Source organism: Typha latifolia, chromosome 7 (assembly GCF_019914945.1).
Source record: "Typha latifolia isolate L0001 chromosome 7, TyphaL0001v2, whole genome shotgun sequence".
In the NCBI taxonomy this organism is placed as follows: Eukaryota; Viridiplantae; Streptophyta; class Magnoliopsida; order Poales; family Typhaceae; genus Typha; species Typha latifolia.
Window position 1 is genome coordinate 6067116 of NC_133092.1, and position 20884 is coordinate 6087999.

Here is a 20884-nt window from a genome sequence, read left to right on the forward strand (position 1 = left end):
TAATATGGTGCCCCTTAGTATTTTGGTACAATCATACACCATAAACTCCTTAAATCATCTGAGAACCTAGTTTGAATTTAGGTAACTTATAAGGATAATTACACAGACTCCTTAAATCATTGTCTATTTTTACATACCTCATTTATTTTCCGTATACATTGACTCCATATTTTAAGTTCTATAGGGACTATTTTACCCTTATTTTAGAGAAAAGAAATAGGAAAATAGTCATTTAATATTTTTCATTAACACTGTCACCTGGCTGAGAGATTTTTTATAATTTAAAGGGTCAATATATATGCGTATGAAAATGTGCAATAGTTCGGAGAGTATTCTTGTAATTATTCCCAATTTATATGCATAAGCCCATCAATGGTGGCCCAATCGAAGCTGTCCGAACCCCGAACGCGTAGTTCTATTCGGAATTTCGGATCTTTTCTTGCTCTACTCTTTAATACCCGCATCCGATTACCCCAAAAGGCACGTGCTTCTCGTGTGGTTCACGGCAGTTGCATTTGGCGAGGCATCTTTAGGCTCTGGCTCACAGTGGCAGAGAACCGCACCATCTTCGATTCAAGGGTTTCGTTCCATCGCTCTTCGATCCCCTCGTCGACCTTCTCCAAACTCCTCCGATGGCCACGACGGCGACCGCGACTGCATTCGCGCTCCATGGATTCCGGCGACTAAGCTCCTCGCATCTCCCCTTCAATTCCAACCCTGTCTCCGTCTCCCTCTGCCGCCGGAGGCGGCAATACTCCGCCCCCTCCGCGCTGCTCAGGACCGCCGGAGTCCAGACCAAGGAGGTGGGTCAGCCCGAAACTCTAGACTACAGGGTCTTCTTCCTCGACTCCTCCGGAAAAAAGATCTCGCCTTGGCATGACGTGCCGTTGCAGTTGGGCGATGGGGTCTTCAACTTTGTCGTTGAGATCCCCAAGGAGTCGAGCGCGAAGATGGAGGTGGCGACGGACGAGGCGTTTACTCCTATCAAGCAAGATACGAAGAAGGGAAAGCTTCGATACTACCCGTAAGTGAATATTTACTACATTCTGATTTGATAGAGGCTTTATTTTCTTATGATATCTGTGTTTAAAACCAGGGTTGATTTCCTGATTTGGAATGTGGACTAACCGGGGATTAGGCACTTTAGTTGACTATAATTAGGAAGATAGTTAAGTAATCAAATTCCGTTACTTATATTAACCAGTAGTTAGATATATACTTCAATAAGATACAGAGGTACCGTGAATGAAATGGCATGGGTTACGCAATTTAATAAGAAAATTAAATTTTTACCCCCTCGCCTAGAATCACTTCACCACCCTATAGTTTTATATTCAAACTGAAAATATTATATTTTTCTTCATATTTGATCAATCTATATAGGTCAAATTTAGAGATATTCATCAAAGACAAAGTTATAGATAATCAGATAAGTTTTCCAATGCATCTAGAATAATATCAATTAAATTTTAGATGACAAAGTTATGATAAAAATATACATATGGTTAATATATTTATCATTTGCAATCTGATCTGTATTATTTTAGATGTCATGAAAAATTTATCCAATCGTATACAATTTTGTATCTTAGAGTAACTTCAAATTTGACTAGTAATTGATCAACTATGATAGAAACAGTAATGATTTCAATTTAAATATAATTATAAGGCGGTAAAATGGTACAGACAAAATTATAGAGGGAGGGAAATGAATTTAGGCCTAACCACATGGGGGTAAAATATAGTTTTCGCTAAATATATGAGATACAATTGGCAAGCGGACTGATAAAATCATGGAAGGTTGAATAATACATGCGTTATTGAACTCCTAACAACTATGGCTTTTTAATGGTTATATAGTTTAATAGAGGAGTAGTTTGTTGCTGTAATGCATCAACAACAGGTACAACATAAATTGGAACTATGGATTACTTCCACAAACCTGGGAAGATCCATCTTTCGCAAATGCAGAAGTTGAAGGAGCATTCGGGGATAATGATCCTGGTAAATTTTGGGTTTCTGTATATTGCTTGATTTTTTTGTTCTTAGATGCAGTGCAGCCAAAGCATCACAAGTCTATCGGCAAGGCTAATCTTTTTATCCTGATTTTTTTTCCCAGTCGATGTTGTTGAAATTGGTGAAAGGCGGGCTAATATTGGTGATGTTCTTAAGGTGAAACCATTAGCAGCTTTAGCTATGATTGATGAGGGGGAGCTTGACTGGAAGATAGTTGCTATATCCTTGGATGATCCCAGAGCTTCTCTTGTGAACGATCTGAACGACGTCGAAAAGCATTTTCCGGTATGATTATGAACTTGTATATATTATTTAGTTAGTAAATCTTTTGAATGTTATAAAGAGCAGTTTGGGATTTTTTTTTTCCCTTAGTAAATGACTTTTTCTTTTGGTCTCCTTTTGGAACATGGGTGTGGTTTCACTTTACATTTTAGAATGTTTTAGGTTCTTGATGTATAGTATGCCAAGAGTTATCATAATTGACAATACAAATTACTTGAGATGTTTGGTGGAACTCCAGAACTCCTTAGAATGTGTTGGATTTCTGAGTTTGAGGTAATGTCATGCTCTGGGAAACACTCTCAAGTTGCTGTTTCAGAGCCAAGTTTCAGTGGCATAGCAACTATCTAAGGAGGATCCTCTTTGCTTTTATTTCCACTTACATGCTATATTTGATACATTAGCGGCATATGTTCCCATAAATTATCAGTTCCAAACACATTAGCTTGGAAGGAAAAAAAAATTACTTGTTATTATTGTGCTCTGCATGTGGAATAGCAATTACCTGCTCAAGTCTTTTGTTCTCTGAATGGTCAATGGGCCAAACTAAAATTGCAAATACTAGTTAGTTTGTGCTGCACTTTGAAAAATATTTGATAAGCATCTGTAAGCTTATGTTATAAATGATCAAAGATCTATTGATATTTATGTACACACTAGTTCTGGTAAATCTTTTGAGTGTGGGGGTCAATAATCGCAGCCTAAAGAAATCAGTCAATTTTATGACTTCCAAGATCAATTGTAGTTGTTGAGATCTTATCAGTAAATTTGCTAGATCATGTATATTAGCTGTATCTTACCCAATCAAATTGTTCACCATGGGAATGGGTACCAAATTGCCAGCTTTGTCAAATAAACCACTCCATCTGTAAAACATTTAGACTTTATCTGAGAAACTGCTATCAAATACAATTGCTATGAGAATGTTGGATTATTAATTTACATTCACACTTGAAACATGACTTTCAGAGCACTCTTACTGCGATTAGAGACTGGTTTAGAGACTACAAAATTCCTGATGGAAAGCCAGCTAACAAGTTTGGTCTGGGGAACAAGGCAGTGGACAAGGTAAATATATCTTAGTATAGTTATATTGTTCACTTTCTGAAATGCCACCATTTAAATATTTAGGATAGTACTCTAACCTGCATGCATTGTTTCTTTCACCCCTCTGATCTTTTTTTGGTTGCTGCTTGAACTAGTTCTTTTGGTAATGTTGGTCTGTTTTTTGGGTTATTGTTTTCCCAATGCTATCAGTGCGATATTTTATGCTCATTTAACTTGTCAACTAGTGCATCAATTATAGGCAACCAAAGTAAAAGCAAATGTTATCAAAAATATTGAAGTCAAGTTGGAGTGTTTGTTCAAAGACAAAGTATTGCTAAAACTCTTTCTAGGTTTTCCTACTTTAAACTCTGAGAATTTATGTAATAATTATCAGCTGGTCAGACGAAGAAATTAAGTGGTGTGTTTTATACATATCTTTCTCTGTTAAGTAAGATAGTTTAGGGTTGTTTCCATTGAATCTACTCTTTTTGCGATACCACTCAGTCAGAAGATGCTAATTCAACAGGTTGGAAATAAGATTTTTGTGAAAACATGTTTGATTTCAATGGTATCTACAAGAAGCTGACAGACCTGAGGAGATGATATAAGATTAACTTCGTTGTGGATTAGAGTGATCTTCTATTGATCTATACTGTATATAAATTGTGAAGGCATTGGAAAAGGAAAGAGTAAAGGATAAAATTTGTAAAGCTTGACTGAGTCGGTATCATGTACTTCTAATATCTGATGACCAGTAGATCTCTTTTTGAGTTTGCCTCTATATGACGCCTCTAATTTCCTAGTATTTCACATGTGCTGTTGAATTTCTATTTTGCACTGAGATCACCTAATTGTTTGTTATGGATTGGAAGCTATTCACATCACTTATAATACAACATGTGTGCGTTACCCATTCTAATTGCAAACCATTTTCCTTTTGTGATGAGCAGGATTATGCCCTGAAGGTCATTATGGAGACGAACAAGTCGTGGGCAGAGTTAATGAAAAGATCTGTTCCTTCTGGAGAGCTTTCATTAGTCTGAACTCTATTGGGGTGTTCAGAAGTCTCAATATTCTTTATGTCATGTACTTAAGCATTTTAATGTGCTACTGTAAATTTTAATTCTTCCGAGTACAACTTTGCAGTTCTATGGCATAATCCAAGTAGTCCGGCACCATGACTACTAGAAACATTGTTGCACAACCAGATCATTTGTCACATTGAATCAACATTAATTCTTCCGTAAAAGAGTTGTGTGTTTGATGTTATAGTCACCACCTTCTAATATATGATATAAATATATAATTGCAAATAAATAAATAAAATTCTGACCAATAACTGCTGCGGAAAGTAAGCATGAAAGCATCACCTTGATTTCCATCAAACTTTAATGATTACAATAAATTTTTTTTGTTTCTGAGAGAAGTGGAACTTAATGGTGCCCCAATTGAAAGTTTAAACAATGTCGCTGGAAATCGAACTAGTATGATCTCCGATAGGCTATGTTGGATCGAAAAGCTATGGAGAACCAACAGTAAGTGGTTTTTCCAGTTTTTTTTGTCTGTCTATTCTGAAGTCATTCTCTGCATAATAGGACTGTATTCCTTTGCAGAACGTGTTGGAGAAGAGGTGGTTGGATGTGCACGTTTTATTGAATTGCCAGAGTTAAAAAGTAAGATATTTTTTCTCATTTCGCTGCTACCTTTCAAAGTCAGTTTCAGTGAAAGAATTCTTTATTTACCATTGTTGATTTGGACTGCAAGAGCAAAGGAAATGTGTTACTCCTAAATGATGTTCAGGAGAGCTGCTATAGCAATGAAGCAACTTATTCATCTTTTGTTGTCCCTTTTGTTCAGTAAAGAGTTTTTTTTTGTTTTTTGTTTTTATCCTTTTCATTTCTCAAAACTAACCTCTTAGTCCACCAGTTACTTAGAGATTCTTTTGATGATTTTTGCCAATTTTTTTGGTTCCAGGATCTGTGTGACAGGAACTCTTTATGCGCTAGATAATTGATTATTATTTTTGCATGATGTACTCCTTTGCTAGATAAACTGCATTTTTCAGTTAAAGATCTACAATTTTGATTGTACAATAAACTCTACTTTGGTAGCTTTTCTTGTTGTCGTAGTGATTGTTCTGCATATATTTATTTATGCATATGAAGTAACTTCTTAACTCGTTCAGGTTCCGCCTAGGGGATAGGGCACTCTTTTTTACTTGTAAAAGCAATCTGAACTTGCTTATTTTGAGATTTCATCAAATTGCTTCCTTGGGCATTTCATGCTAAAGTACCTCAAACAAACAGGCCTTAAATAAGGTTTGCTTGGACACAACCAGGGGGAGGAGGGAGGCACAAGTTGTGTTGAGTATGTTCTTTTACCCTTTGGATAAAAGTGTAATTTTACTGGTCATTTGCTTGACAGTTTCTAGTGAACTTCATTGGTTGTGCTTTTATTGCTGCTGGTGTTAGTATGTTCTTTTCCCTGCTCTAGGGCAGTACTTACAGGAATGGATCTCGTTATCATTCCTGCTGGTGTCCTTAGAAAACCAGGAATTACAAATGATGATTTGTTTGACACCAATGCTGGAACTGTTCTCTGTTTTTATCAATTACTATGATTGAAACTATTTTTCTATGTTTTCATCATGAATCTCAGTCAAAACTAGTGGAAATGGATTTTTAGCTTTTATTTTCTATCTAACATATACTTTTCTCCACCCTTCACATTTAACACTGAGCTCACCTAGTGGTCGCTCTAACAAATCTTTTCAGTTGCTCTGCATTTTAGTAAACTTAGTAAGTGTTTTTTTTTTCATTTCTTTTTTCTCTTTTTCTTACCCATTCTTTTAAGTTCATCGTTTTTATTATTGCAAAACAACAGTGAAGAAAGATAGCATTTTACTCCTACAATCATAATTTAAGTCCACCCTTCACATTTAACACCGAGCTCACCTAGTGGTCGCTCTGACAAATCTTTTCAGTTACTCAGCATTTTGGTAAACTTGAGTAAGTGTTTTTTTATTCATTTCTTTTTTCTCTTTTTTTTACCCACTCTTTTAAGTTCATTGTTTTTATTATTGCAAAACAACAGTGAAAAGAGATAGCATTTTACTTCTGTAATTGTAATCTATGAGTATATAAATTTATCAGGTCCAGTTTGAAATTTTTATTTTCAAGGTGGACTTGGTAATATGTGAGTAATTTCTATCTTCTTACTTTTTTTCATTTTTTTCTAAATATTTAAAAAAATTTATATACCGTTAAATAATATTTAAAATTTTACGTAATTAAAAAATAATTTGATTTGATACGGGCGGCCGATAAATATTATTTTTGTTTTTCCGAGCTGCCAATCCCAATTCCTATCTTGAGTTTCAGAACTTTAGTTTTCATGTTCTTTAACTGTCATCAATATTAATAGAACTAATACCCGACAGTTCCGTGATTGTTTTGTATTAGTCGATTTAAGTAAGTAGGAAGTGAGTTGAGTTTACTTCTAAGTGTATATACTCATTAAGAATTAATAAAAACAGAGTGATAAGTATATTTTGGTACTTTCATGTGATGAGCTATATAATATTTGTCTAGGCTTTGCTTTGTTTGAGACCAACCCCCAAACTCGGTTAGCCAGTCTCACCTTTTAGTGGTGTTCTTGATTAACCGGTGTTGTTGGAATTTGAATATGGGTGTACTTATCTAACATAAATTTCAGAAATTATTTGAGCACCATCTCATTGGCATCAAATGATCTTTAGTTGAAGACTGCGGATGATGCTTCTTTTGAAATGACCTATCAAGAGTTATATTGTAGGGATTAGGGATTTTCATGTTTCACTGCCAGGACTTGAAGGGGAACAATTGATAGTTCTTAGTGCAAGAGTGCTGCTATTAATTGCAAAGAGGATGAGAAGGAACGAAGAACAAACTATAAAGAAGTACAGAAACAATCTCTTGAAAAGTACCTATGATCAGTGATTAGCTGCTTAAAAATTCTAAGTAGCTGATGATCTTTATGGCCAATTAGGTAAAGTCAATTTAGAAGAGTAATCTCTCAAATATTTTACAGACAAAATGGAGGTGCATGTAGTAATGTAGAACCAGGAGATATAGCTCATCATTGATGATATTATTGCCATACGAGGAACTCTTATATATATATATATTAGTTGTTTGTAGTTTTCTAACATAATTATCTTTATTATTTGTAATTTATATTTTGGTAATATTTCTATCTTTATAATTGAATTAGGTTTTATTTCAAGTTTGATTCAAACTTGGTGATTCAAAAATAGCTTAAATTGATAAGGCTTGAATTTGTTAATTGAGTAGTTCGTTTAAGCTCGAGATTGGCTCGAGTTTGGAATAAACTCAAAATTAGCTCGAATTAAATTTTTTTTTAATTCAAGCTTGATCATGAGTCAGAGTTGAAATTAATTTCAATCCAAGCTTAATCAAAGCGAGGCTTAATCCACTGTCAGGCTTCTAAATTGTTTCTAGCATCCACATTGAACTTCTCACTAATACATGATTGCTTGTGTTCCCGTTCACTGTTTTGCTATTCTTTCTTTTTCCTCGAATATATAAAACTCCCATTTCTAAATTATTATGTGCAAAGGCATTTATTTCAATTTTAGCATGTTAATGGATGAAAAAGAACTGGAGATTCCTACATGTCCTTGGCTTTAGAGAGCGTTTGGTAAATTGTCATTTCATATTGCTTCTCAGGACTTGCTAGTTTCTTCTACTGAGTTGGTCAATTTTACACCTAACTTTTTGCTCAATTTGTTGTCATAGTAATTGGTTTTTGCATATAATTATTCTACGAACTAGCACTTATCTCTAGTCCTGTTCGATCTCTTCTTTTTGATTGAGAAAAATAATTGTAGTGAAAAATAAGAGGAGGAAGAGTTACCAGTGATGAAGATGACCAAATAGTAGGAAGACAAGATTTTTGTATTTATTTATTATTATTATTAGCTTCTACAGGTTTAGAACCCATAATTAAAAACCTTTTAATAGCTTCTGCAAGTTGATTGCTTTGCAGTTCATGCTCTTTGATTTCGTATTGTTAAACAGAAAGGGATGAAGAGTGACACCATGAATTCTTGTTTACTACTAGCTATTAGTATTGACTGCCATGATCTTGTTTACTGCAAAGGGATGAAGAGATACTTTTTTAATAGCTTCTACTGTGGTACCAGTAAGTAAAGGGCTTTAGGAGTTACTGTAGCATTGACTACCATGCTCCAGGCATCAAGCCTACTGTGACCACCCTCATGCTTAAGGGCTAATCTATAGAGGAGAATCAGACAGCTCTTGTGAAATGGGAGCCCAGAGAACTAAGGTCCACAGTTTCCTTTTTTTCTTTACAAAAAGAGCACTGGTCCTCACTACTAGGAAAATGTGAGGTAAATCCTCCCAAATGACAACTTGTCTTTGACAAAATGACAACTTAAGTGAAACACCCAGACCTCCAAATACACGTGTAAATCGCGTGGGTAAATCCTCCCACGCGGTGCATCACATGACCTGTCAGTACAAGGATTTCACAAGGCACACAACAGCACAATTTTACTATAAATAAACTCAACTAAAAGAGTCCGGATACAAGTTCCACAGGCCACAACAAGCCTTCCAAATATACATCCAAAATACTATGCTAAAGTCCAAAATACAACATCATCATCACACCCTCGCAAGAGCTTAATACAACTAATATACGTACTAGAAAGGAAAAGCAGCTACTCCTCGCTACCCGCACCTGCGTCCCTTAGCTCTGAAATAATACCGCCACGAGGGGTGAGCTTACAGCCCAGCGAGTAGGATCCATACAATCTAAAATAATGACATCACATGTGTATATCTAATGTATGCCTATATTTGCTAACGATAACGATATGCTTTTTGAAGTGACTTACAACAATTTACTAAGTCAATGCAATTGATAAAGATTACCAATCACTATCCTGGAACATGCTAGTTCCTAAACGTATCATGATAAGTTCACATAGATATAAAGCTTGATACAATCTCTTATTCGTACACATCTCAATCATAGGTTTTACATGTTATGCATAGCAATAAAATAGCAGTTTAGTTATCTCATGCCTACCAAAGCATTAATCATACTTATCATCGCTCACCGAGCTATTCACCACACAGGGTAAATACTCTCATGAAATAATCATCCATCACATAATCATCCATCATCTCATACATCAAGGGGGGATATATATACATCTAGCGGTAATGTCACCTACACGTGTATGGCGACACTACATGTGACCAGTTGTCTATGGCCATCAGACTAAGGACCCCAGTCGTAAGCCCGTATCTCACTCTCTCTAAATCATCACCGCTCTCAGCGGGAGAATCAGGAGCCCTTGGCTCATCCACAGACGCCCTAACCCTGCGTCGTCGGGTACTGCTAGAGTTATATCCCCGCCTCATAATCATATTCTTCTATCATCATAATCTAGTCCTAACTATGTAGTATAACTACCTGAATGCCACATAGGCTTCCCGACCTCAGGTGTAGGCCGCTAATAGTATAGTTATATAAGATACACTCTACCCTTAACCCTGGGCTGAGTGAGTAAGGGTACTGCATAGTTAGAATTCGACTACTAATAATAGGTGGAAGTGGTGCAGTGTCTATGAGTGTATAAAGCATGTTATAGTTATCATGATCATTACATTCTATATTCACAGCAATCATACATCTATGCAATAGTATACCATACAGGACACATATAAAGCATTATCGCACTAATGTTTATGCTACATTAACATTCTCATAATGTTATGATGAGCAAGTTATCAATAACCACATATGCAAGGATATAACATGGTCTACTAACTGCATGCATTAATACTGACATTTTTTACAGTGTCATGACAGGTATAATGACTGTAATTATGTTATTCTAGATTTGTATAACTCTACTCGCTTGGGGGGTCTCCATAGTATGGTAAAACTCGTCAGCTCCGGAAGCCCAAAATCCTCCTCACGCGGTGTCAATCCTATTAATTCACGCAAGTAAGCCATACGTAAGATTAGCGAACTAATAGAATTAATTATCTTATTAGCGTATTTATGTTTGGTAAAATACATGAGTTAAGGGTCTCCTAGGAGTCTTATGTTATCCCAAAATTCACACGAGGGATCAAGCTAATCAAATCAGGAAAAAAATAAATAGGGTTATAGGGTTCAAATGGCCCCAAATGGGCTAGGCTAGAGGCAAAGGGTAGGCTCAAACCCAACCCAAAAAGCAATAGGGCCTTGGTGGGCTGGGGGCCAGCCACAGCCCACCAAGGTTGGAATAGTGGGCTGCAGACTGCAGCCCACCCAACAATGGGCTAATGTGCTGCAGCCTGCAGCCCACCCGGATCCAAGGCCAAGTGGGCTGCGCCCTGCAGCCCACCCAAATCTAGGTGGGCTGCGGCCTGCAGCCCACCCCAAAACCGGCTTACTGGTCTGCAGACCACTGCAACCCACTAAGGGGGAATGGGTGGGGGTTTAACCCCCACCCCTCCACCCCATCTCCTCCCGATAGAAGGAGGTTGAGACGGTGAGAGGAATCCACGGGGTTGCGGGGCTGCAGGCGGCGTGGCATGAGGCCGGCGGCGCAACACAAGGTCGGCGACGGCCACGAGACCGATGGGTAAGTGAAAAGGGAAAAGGGAAAGAAAAAGGGGAAGGAGGTGAACCCGACGGCGACGGCCGCTGCCGACGGCCATGGGGAGTCCATCCTCCCCCCAATACCAAGGGCTCGAAGCCCAGAGATGGCTTCTCTCCCTCCATCGAGGCTTCTCGGATCGGCGGCTAGACGCGAGGTCGTTGGCCGCCGAGGGCTCCGATGACGGCGAGGGAGGGGGGGTTTTACACTATCAAGATTAAAGGCAGGGGGAAGGCTTACCGGGGTTTGGTCGGCGGGCTCGGCAACTCTCGGTCCGGCTTCGGCGGCAACGGTACTTCGTCGCCTCCGGCTCCGGCAATCCGCGAGAGAGGGAGAGAGAGGTGAGGTATAGGAGAAGATGAGAGGCTGGAGGTGGGAGGGCTGCAGTGAGGGGAAGGAGACAGAGGAGGTGGGGAAGGTGGCGTGCACGGCAAGGGAAAGGGAAGAAGGAGGACGGGAGGAAGCTGGGGGCAGGGTGGCAGGCGCCTGTGACGCACGCGCTCGTGCGTCACGGTATTTTTTTTTTTAATTTGGGGTGTTACATTAAGTGAGTCAAGAATTAGTTGACTTGTAGTGTTTATAATAGTCATTTATGGGCTTAAGTGCATATTTGCTGGCTTATATGATGCTTATAATAGTCATTTGCGAGGCTTAAATGTATATTTGTTGGCTTATATGGTGTCTATAATAATTATTTTGTGAGCGCATATTTGCTGGCCTATATAATGTAAAGAGAGGAGAGACTCGATTGAACATGAAGAGATATGATTGATAAGATATATTGAACTAGATTAGGAAAAAACATAATTTGATGTCTGGTTACTAAATTAGGTTAAAGATCCTTGAACTAGTTCAAGACCCTCCCCCCATCTCCAACCAAGAAACAAGATCGTACATAGACTTGAGCAAAACGATCTACCATAGTAGGAGGAAAGAGTTAATTGACGACGAACTAGTTGTCCTTCGTAAGATTATGAACTGTCTTGATATTGATAGAGAGAATGATGTTGTCCATTTACAGTTTCAAAGTTATGGACTACAATGATCGTTGACAAAATATCAAACATTATTGTGCAAGGTCTCTCTAACCTGCTTAATGGTGCACTAAGCCCATGAGTCTATCAAAAGAATAAAGTACATTCCAAAAAGAGGAAACTCTATAATATCTTTCCTTTAGAACTTTGACCATAGAGCTACAGGATTAGAGATCAACCTCCATGCAAGCATCATGACCAAAGCCTTGTTAAGAGTAGAAATATCTTTAGTTTCTAGTTCCTCCTCTATCAAAAGGTGTAGAAAACTTTTCCTAGCTACAAAGGTGCAAATGCTTTCCATTATTGTCAAAACCCCACCAAAAGCTTCTAATAATAATATGCATCTTAGCTAGAAGATATCTAGGGAAAAATTTTTTGTTCTTGTAGTATATGGGAATGGATTGCAAGACAAATTTGATTAAAACAAGCCTCCCTGCAAAAGGTAACGCCCTAGCTTTCCAATTGGCCATCTTAACTTTGAGTTTGTCAAGAATGAAGTTAAATACTTCACCTTTATATCTAGGAGGAAGCAATGGTGAGCCGAAGTATTTGCCTCCCACCTGGAAGACTTTTAACCTTGGGAGCAACCAAGATGTATTGTTTCATGCCTTATTTGTTGAAAATGATAGCATATTTATCAAGATTGATTTATTGGCCTAACACCCTTGAGTAGAGAAGTATAGAACATGAGCACCATTTTAGGGATGAGCACAAGTTAATGGGACAAAACTCTCTCACTCTAAAAGGGTTGTCCATTTTAGGGATGAGCACAAGTAGAATTTTGCAAAGATTTTTATCTAAAATATTAGAAATGATGAAGTTACTATTGCTTTACAAACCCCCTCCTCAAGTCATTCTAAAACATATGAACCCGAAGATTTGTTAGGGTCAAGATTTAACGAATTTTCGTTATTTCCTCAGTTGAGTGCAACCAAGTCTACAACATTTGCAAATCTTAACTTAAGAAAGTTAGTCTAGTCTACCAGATTGAGAGAAAGACGACAAGGGGAGCTAGTAGAAAATAAAGTGAGAGATAAACTCCTCCCTAATGAACTTTAAATCATAGACCTGATCCCCATGCTCTCGTTGGAGAGAAGTAATGGACCTGCGATGCTTTCGAGTAGTCGTAAGGGTATGGAAGTACTTGGTGTTGTGATCACCCCAAGATAGGAACTTAAAATAGGATTTTTGATTCTAATAAATCTCAGATGTTCACAAAAGATGGCTTACATCTTAACACGTTTAAGCGGAGAGTTGCTACCACCATTTGCATTTTGAGAAGCTTATCTTCGATATCTAAAAGCTATTTTTTCAAGTTACTAACTTTATTTCGAACCTAATATTTTAGCTCCCTATTAAGAGAAGTCAAGCTGTAGAAAATAGGTTTGTTTGCTTTTTAAGAACGAGCCTAAGCCTCCTTACAGAAAAATAGGAACAAGTCAACACTCACCTACTAATTCTCAAACTGAAAATATTTTTTATGATGGCTGAGAGGCTTTGCTATCAATAGGGTAGGATTGTGATTACTAGATGCCGCCAAAAGGTGCAAAACTCGAGCCTAAGAAAAAAGCATTGTACCAAGAGGCATTAGCTAAACCTCTATCAAATATTCCCTTATCTAACTAAACTCTAGCTGCCTATTTAACCAAGTAAAAGGTGGCCCAAGGTGCCACCATGATTGAGATTTAGAAGAGTTGGATCCGTTGCCACCATTTTTTTCCAACGGAGAGAAAATTGCATTAAAATCGCCCAACAACAAAGAGGAGTACCATTGTAAATAGAACACTATGCAGGGCCAAAGGTGCTCGTTAGCTGAACCATGGGGATCGCCATATATGATGCACAAGATCCAAGTGTCCAATGGTTGATGTTAGGAATTTTTAAAAAATGAAACGATTAGAAGCTTCTAAGACCTCTACATTGGTAGCTTCATCTCAAAGAAGCCACAAACCCATAGCATGACTAGTAGAGCTAATCTCGAGTCTATCTTTTAGAGGGAGGGAGTCAATAAGAACATTAGATTTAGAACTATTATATTTTGTATTTAATAGGAACGTAACATTTTGCTTTGGAGATGAGAAAGATGTTCCATAAATTTAGAATTTACTATCGGACCTCTACTCCACCCCCTCCCCCTCTCTTCGCCACCTTGAGAAGGAGGGTCTTAGTTGACTCTCTATTTTTAGGACAAGACTTTTTATCCTCTACAAAATAAGAGTTATAGCACTTAGCAGTTGTATTGGCTTTAATGATAGGTGTTTCTTTTGATGGGAGTTTGTGGATTACTAGATGGTTTACACTTGGACACCGACTTTGACAAGGTCTTAGAGTGGTTTGATAGGGAGGAAAGGAAGGTTTTTGGAATAAAATGGATAGGAATGGAAATGCCTAAGTGCAAGTTTTACATGAAGGAAAATGAGATTACTTTTCGCATGAGTAGCACTTAATGCCCAAGATGGAGTAAATAGAAGAGGAAACGACATTTAGGTAAGAAGGTTGAGGGACTAGTGAGATTTTTGTCTTTTTGATAAGCTTCGATTTGCTCCACCAAAACTAGAATGAGTGTTGTCCCCTTCTCTTTAGTTGGTGCTCGAGAGAGAAAAAAAAGAATGCATTTCCTCGAGACACATGTCTAGCTTAACTAGAGAATGGTCAGCAATGGAAGAGACATATAACCTTGGATAGCTTCCTTCTTTGAAGCTTCAATGGGGTGACAGCATAACAACAATATATGTGATATCTTTTTGTAGCGCAAAGAATGTAGGTTCATCTTTTCTTCTCCATGGCAGAACATTTTCGAAGAGGAAGGCAGAGATCTAACACCACCTAATGAGAACTTGCACAATGATCCCTCTGACAGACTGGACATCGTGTATAGTTAGAGAACTTGGGTAAGAGCTTAGCCAACAAAATTTGGTGCATGCAAAAGGGATAGCCACTTTCAACTTTCACTTCCAACTCTATTCTCTCCATGCACTCTTCAAATTCGGGGCTGATCCTTCTGTAGAAGGAGCAATGCCTTGGCAACCTCTCAAACATGACTTGCACTTCTTGGTTACTACCATCTAGCAAAGTAACCAATAAGGCACTAACAAGAGGTCTTATGCCATTTGCTTGACAAACCATGGGATTGCATTCAAAACTCGCTATGGATAAAGCTCTATTTATCAACAGCGGGATTTGGAGTGAATGAGGCAAAGAGAAAAAGGTCATTATTGAAAGACCAAGGGGAATCATGTAAAATCCTCCATTATCAGTGGTCAACTCAAACTCTAGAAAAAGGTGTTCTTGTTGGCTTCAATAAACTTTAAAGTATCTTTAGTTCTCTAGGCTTTCACGAGGGTATTCCTGAAGGCCCCCACATTGAAGGGATAATCAATAACAAGCTTCCCCAGGAGGTAGGTCTTCGGATTAATAGTGTGGTTGCTAGTGTTTAGACTCAGAGAATCTCTTCAATAGCTTCTCGTTCGTAGTTACCATGACTAGGGGTAAAAACAATTCGGATACGGATCGGATAGTGCTCAAACCACATCCGGATCCATATTTTTACTCCGGATGCGGATACGGATACGGATATTGGACAGATAGCAAAATGCAAAATCATATCCTAACTAAACATATACGGATATTTTTCAGATATGGATCGGATATTAAATGGATACGAATATGAATCGGATACGAATTGAATTTTAATCGGCTACGAATACGAATCGGATATGAATTGAATCTTAATCGAATACGAACACAAACTGGATAAAAAAAATGAATTATAATTGAATACGAATACAAAATGAATCTATTACTAGCATCTATACATAAGATAAAGATCACCATGTCCATGCAAAAAAATGAGATTACTATGTTCATTCTTAGATATAACAAAAAGGGGATAATACTAAAATTCACTACAAAAGAAGATAACACTATAATTCACTATAAAAAGAGGGATAATACTACAATTCACTACAAAAGATGATAACACTATAATTCACTATAACATAAGACCACAAATTCCAAAAACATAACAAATTAGCATCTGGTGCAAAAATATAAGATTATCCTGGTCATGCTTAGATATAACACTACAATTCATTAGAAAAAGAGGATAACACTATAATACACTACAACATAAAAGCACAAATTCTAAAAATATAACAAACTAATATCTAGTGCAAAAACATAAGATCACCCCATTCATGCTTAGATTTAACACTACAATTCACTATAAAAAAAGGATGACACTACAATTCACTAGAACATAAGACCACCAATTTCACTACAATTCACTATAAAAAAAGAAGATAACACTACAATTCACTAGAACATAAAACCACCGATTCTACTATAATTTCACAATATTTCATGACATATATACTTAGATATAATAAAAAGATGATCAACTTGTTCACATAGTAATAATAACCATACTACACCAAAACTTAAAAACTAATGCAAGTACAATGAAAAGACCAATATTCCAAAGTGACCACCAATTCCACTACAATTTCATGACATTTCACATTTTTCTAATCTTCAATCAAGCCAACCGAGTAGTGATACACTTTAAAGAGGATATGCAAAAATAAATGAATGACATTAATTTAATTGTTGAACTAAAAATCCATGAATTGAAACATATCAAGTAATACCATTAATTATTCATACAATTTCATATGCAATTCAAATTCAATTTAAAAATAAAAGATTGCATTACATTTAATCTAGTGAACATGCCATTGATTGTATGTCAGAAACTAAAATGTGCCCGGACACTTCAGATTCTTCAACATCCTTAACAATTGATGCTAGTTCTACTAAAAAGAAAAAAAAATATTGAGTGCATACTAATTTATAAAATTTAAGAAAATAAAACAATCACTATCTTTTCTTGTAGATCTTATCCAATCATGAGTGCATACTAGAGCTTCCACGGCTTCAGGATCCAACCTAGTATGATAAGCATCTACTACTCGATCACCTGTGCTAAATGTAGATTCAGAGGCAACTGTGGCAACTGGAATTGCCAACACATCACGGGCAATTCGTGATAATATAAGATACTTTGCACCTTCTGTTTTCCACCAAGATAGTATATCAAATTTAGTATTATTATGTTGCCATAGAAGTGAGCCCTCCTCAATATATAAATCCAAATCTGTCTTAGGAGATTGATGTTGAGATTTTTCAATTAAAAATTGTTCAAATCTTCTATTTCTATCCTCGTCAAACTCATCAAAAACAGCCCTAGTACTTTGGAAAACTTCACTCGTGCTTACATTCACATCACGATCAAAAAGACATGAAAATTTAGATGCATATTCATCATGCAATTTCTTTATGATTTCACGAACTTCTTTAAGTTCCTTAACACCACTAAGAGAATAAATTTGAGGAAAGTAAAATTCTATAATACTCATTTTATACCAAGGATCTAGAAATGAAGCCACAACTAATATAAGATTGCATTGCTGCTAATATTTGTCAAATTTCTCTTTCATTGATGTTGCCATAGAAAGAACAAATCCATCCAAAATTCTGCACCATTCTCTAATTTGCAATTAAATATCACAGAATTCTTTAAAAAATAAGTTAGCAGATGGATATGAAGTTCCTAAAAATAATTCAGTTATTGTATGGGAGGTTTTCAAACATTTGCATAACATTCTAGCATTATCTCTTTGCTCATTTGTTGGACATGCAACAAATTTAATTGGATCAGCACAGTGAAGCCTCTTGAATGCATTCATATAATATATAGCATCTCTAAGCATCAAAAAAGTAAAATTCCATCTTGTAGGTACATCAATAGAAAGAACTTTATTTGTAGCTAAATTACATTCCTTTGCTCTCTTTTGAAAATCCTCCCACTGCAAGGATGAATTTCTAAGAATTAAGATGATATGACGAATATTTTCCACTACATCCTTTATCTTTTTTAAACCATCTTGCACAACTAAATTGATAATATGCGTGACACTTTTGATATGAAAAAATATCCCACTATAAATAAGAGATTGTTGATCACTGAGCCGACTAATCACATCTCTAACACAAACATCATTAGCACGATTATTATCCAAAGTTAAGGAAAATAGCTTCCCATCAATATTCCATTCAATCATATTCCTTAGAAATGCTTGGCACAGATTTAGCCATGTATGTCTCCCTTTAAATGTATAAAATTTATAATTCTTTTTTGAGTTCTTCAATCATCATCAATGAAATGCACTGTAACACACAAATAACCCTTGCTCTATCTAGAAGTCCAGAGATTCATAGTAGCACTCATACGACATGAAAGTGAACCAAACATATCATATACGTTTCTTTTTTGCTCAACATATAACTCTAAGATCTCTTTTCTAATAGTAATCCGTGACTTTGTTAGAAAAGTAGGTTGTAGAGATTTTATAAATTTAAGAAAATACTCATGTTCTACAATAGAGAAAGGGTATTCATGCATAACTATTGCTGTTAGAAGATTTTTTGCACTTATTTCCTCTTTATATTTGTATGACTCTAAAATTTCATCTTCTCCGACTCTTGCAAGATTAAGTAACAATTGTCCTCTTTCTCTACCATGCTTATTTTTGTAATGGTTCCTCAAGTGTGTCGTTCCCATAGAACTTTCCCCATTAAATTATTTCTGACAAAATTTGCATATTGTTTTACACTTGCTCATTGTTTGCCCATTGATTATTTTTATCACTTCAGCTTTATCAAAGTTATCCTAGACATCTGATGTCAATTTTTTTCTCTTTGTTCTATCATTTTGAGTAACACTATTACTGGTGTCATCTTGAACTGGCGAACTTGTAGATGCCATTACAATTTTCTCTACTACATTAAAAAATTGCAGATGTCATTAAAAAAATTATCAACTATATTATCTTAGAAATAAATTTCACAAAACATGTTCCAACTACTGCAGAAAATCATAATGTAATAATGTTCCAATTACTGCAGAAAAATCACCTAAATTTAGTACATGATACAAATAGAGGAGAGTAAAATTAGAACTCCTCCAAAAAATTAGAAGTAAGTCCAACCTATGTACAGATGATAGATCGAATTACAACTACTCCTAAAAATTGAAAATAGACATCAAAGAAATAATATGTATATATAAGATATAAATAAAAAAACAAATAAAAATGCTTGCCTGTGATGAGGAAGAGAGATGAGGATGGCGTCGGATGGTCGGAGTCGTCGGAGTTATCGGAGTTGATGATGGTCCGGGGAGCATCGTTGGTGTCAGTGGAGAGCGTAGTTGGGTTTGGAAGGCATTACTGCCGAAGGGATATGATCTAAATCACTCGGCGGTGTGTGACGATCCAAGCGATAGAGATCGAGGCGAAGGTACTCGGCAACGACACCGCTGGTGTCGGTTAGAGAGACCGAGACGGGCTGCAGGATGGCGGGAGTCGATGTTGAGAGTGAGGGAGAGATGGGGATGGGGGTTGATGTGGTGAAGAGATGGTGAGAGTGCGGCGGCTTGATGTGGTGAAGAGATGAGGGTTGATTGTTGAGGAGTTACCGAGTTAGGGTAAGTTGGTGGGTTGGGTGTGGGTTTTATATTAACGGGTCGGGTTAGTTTTTAAGGGTAGGATGTTTGTTAGTATTATATAATATACGGGTATTCGAATTCCAATATCCAAATTTATATCCGAACATATATGATATACCCGTATTCGTATCCAGATCCGGATATTTTAATAAACTACTATCCGTCTTCATATTCGAATCCGGACCGGGTAAAATATTTGGACCCATATCCGATCCGACTTGGGTCGGTTAGCGGGTCAGATCGGATAAATCCGATCCATTTTCATCCCTAGCCATGACACATAAAACAAGAAGTAAGAGGGATAACAGCAAGGCAAAGAGGAGGAAAGGGGAGGGAGGAGGGCAATTAGAGGAGAAGATGAGTCAAAAGAGGGGAAAAGAAAAAAGGGAAATGGGAGAGGGAAAACCCTAATAGACTAGAGGGAAAGATACCACTTTAGAGTATTCTACTCTATGCTGGGTCTCATTCGTCTTATTGATTGTCTCCCTGATATCAATAACCTAAAAGTTCCTTTTATGTTAGTTTTGAATAGAGTTGCTCAATATTCATATCATCACTAGCACCTGTAAAAAAAACTGCTTCTCAATTTATCTATCCTCTTCCTCACCAACACATGAAGACTATAAAAAAAGGACAGATAGAATAAATCAAAGTGATTCTACCCCTTAAGGGAAGTAACATCTAAAATAAAATTTGTCAATTGTATTCCATTGCTACAGTCAATTTCTCTCATGTATGCATTGCACTCAGTATATTCACACCTAAAATAAACTTTGCAGGTATATCATATATTGGTTATTTGGTTGACCCAGTGAGGGCCCCATTTAATCCATTGGTTGGTAGTGGGTCACAATGACAATAACTTAATGCGTACGCATAACCATAGTCAAAAGGCTAACTTCCTTGGATCCGAAAATCTAAAGTGCAAATCTTAAACAAAAATATTTTCAATCGAGTATAATTTGTTACCATTCTCCCAAAGTTGTATAGATCTCTTGTTCATGAATCCAATTTCCAAGTACCCCTTTTATTATATTCGTCGTATTAGTAAAAAAATAAACCCTTTTAATGAAGTAAGTCTTAATCATTGTTCCACTACTAAGTCCAATCCGTTACAAGAGCACACAATATTATCTAGCAGAATCCCACCTTATTCTATTCCGCTCGCTATCCCACTACTTATCCGACCCCAGCGCAGCTCAAATACCGAAAATGCCCATCCGCCAGCCATCTTTTTCCACTCCGCAAAGGGCATGATGA

The 20884-nt window shown here is 36.9% G+C and overlaps 1 protein-coding gene across 1 annotated transcript; it reads left to right on the forward strand.

Annotated features, from left to right (window-relative positions):
- Window positions 1-482: 482 nt before the first annotated feature.
- On the forward strand, window positions 483-4591 carry LOC140792765 (soluble inorganic pyrophosphatase 6, chloroplastic). The gene is made up of 5 exons (XM_073143952.1): window positions 483-1024; window positions 1904-2004; window positions 2120-2301; window positions 3265-3363; window positions 4293-4591. Exons 1-5 carry the CDS (start codon window positions 633-635, stop codon window positions 4383-4385), a joined length of 867 nt encoding a protein of 288 aa, XP_073000053.1. The 5' UTR covers window positions 483-632; the 3' UTR covers window positions 4386-4591.
- Window positions 4592-20884: the final 16293 nt, after the last annotated feature.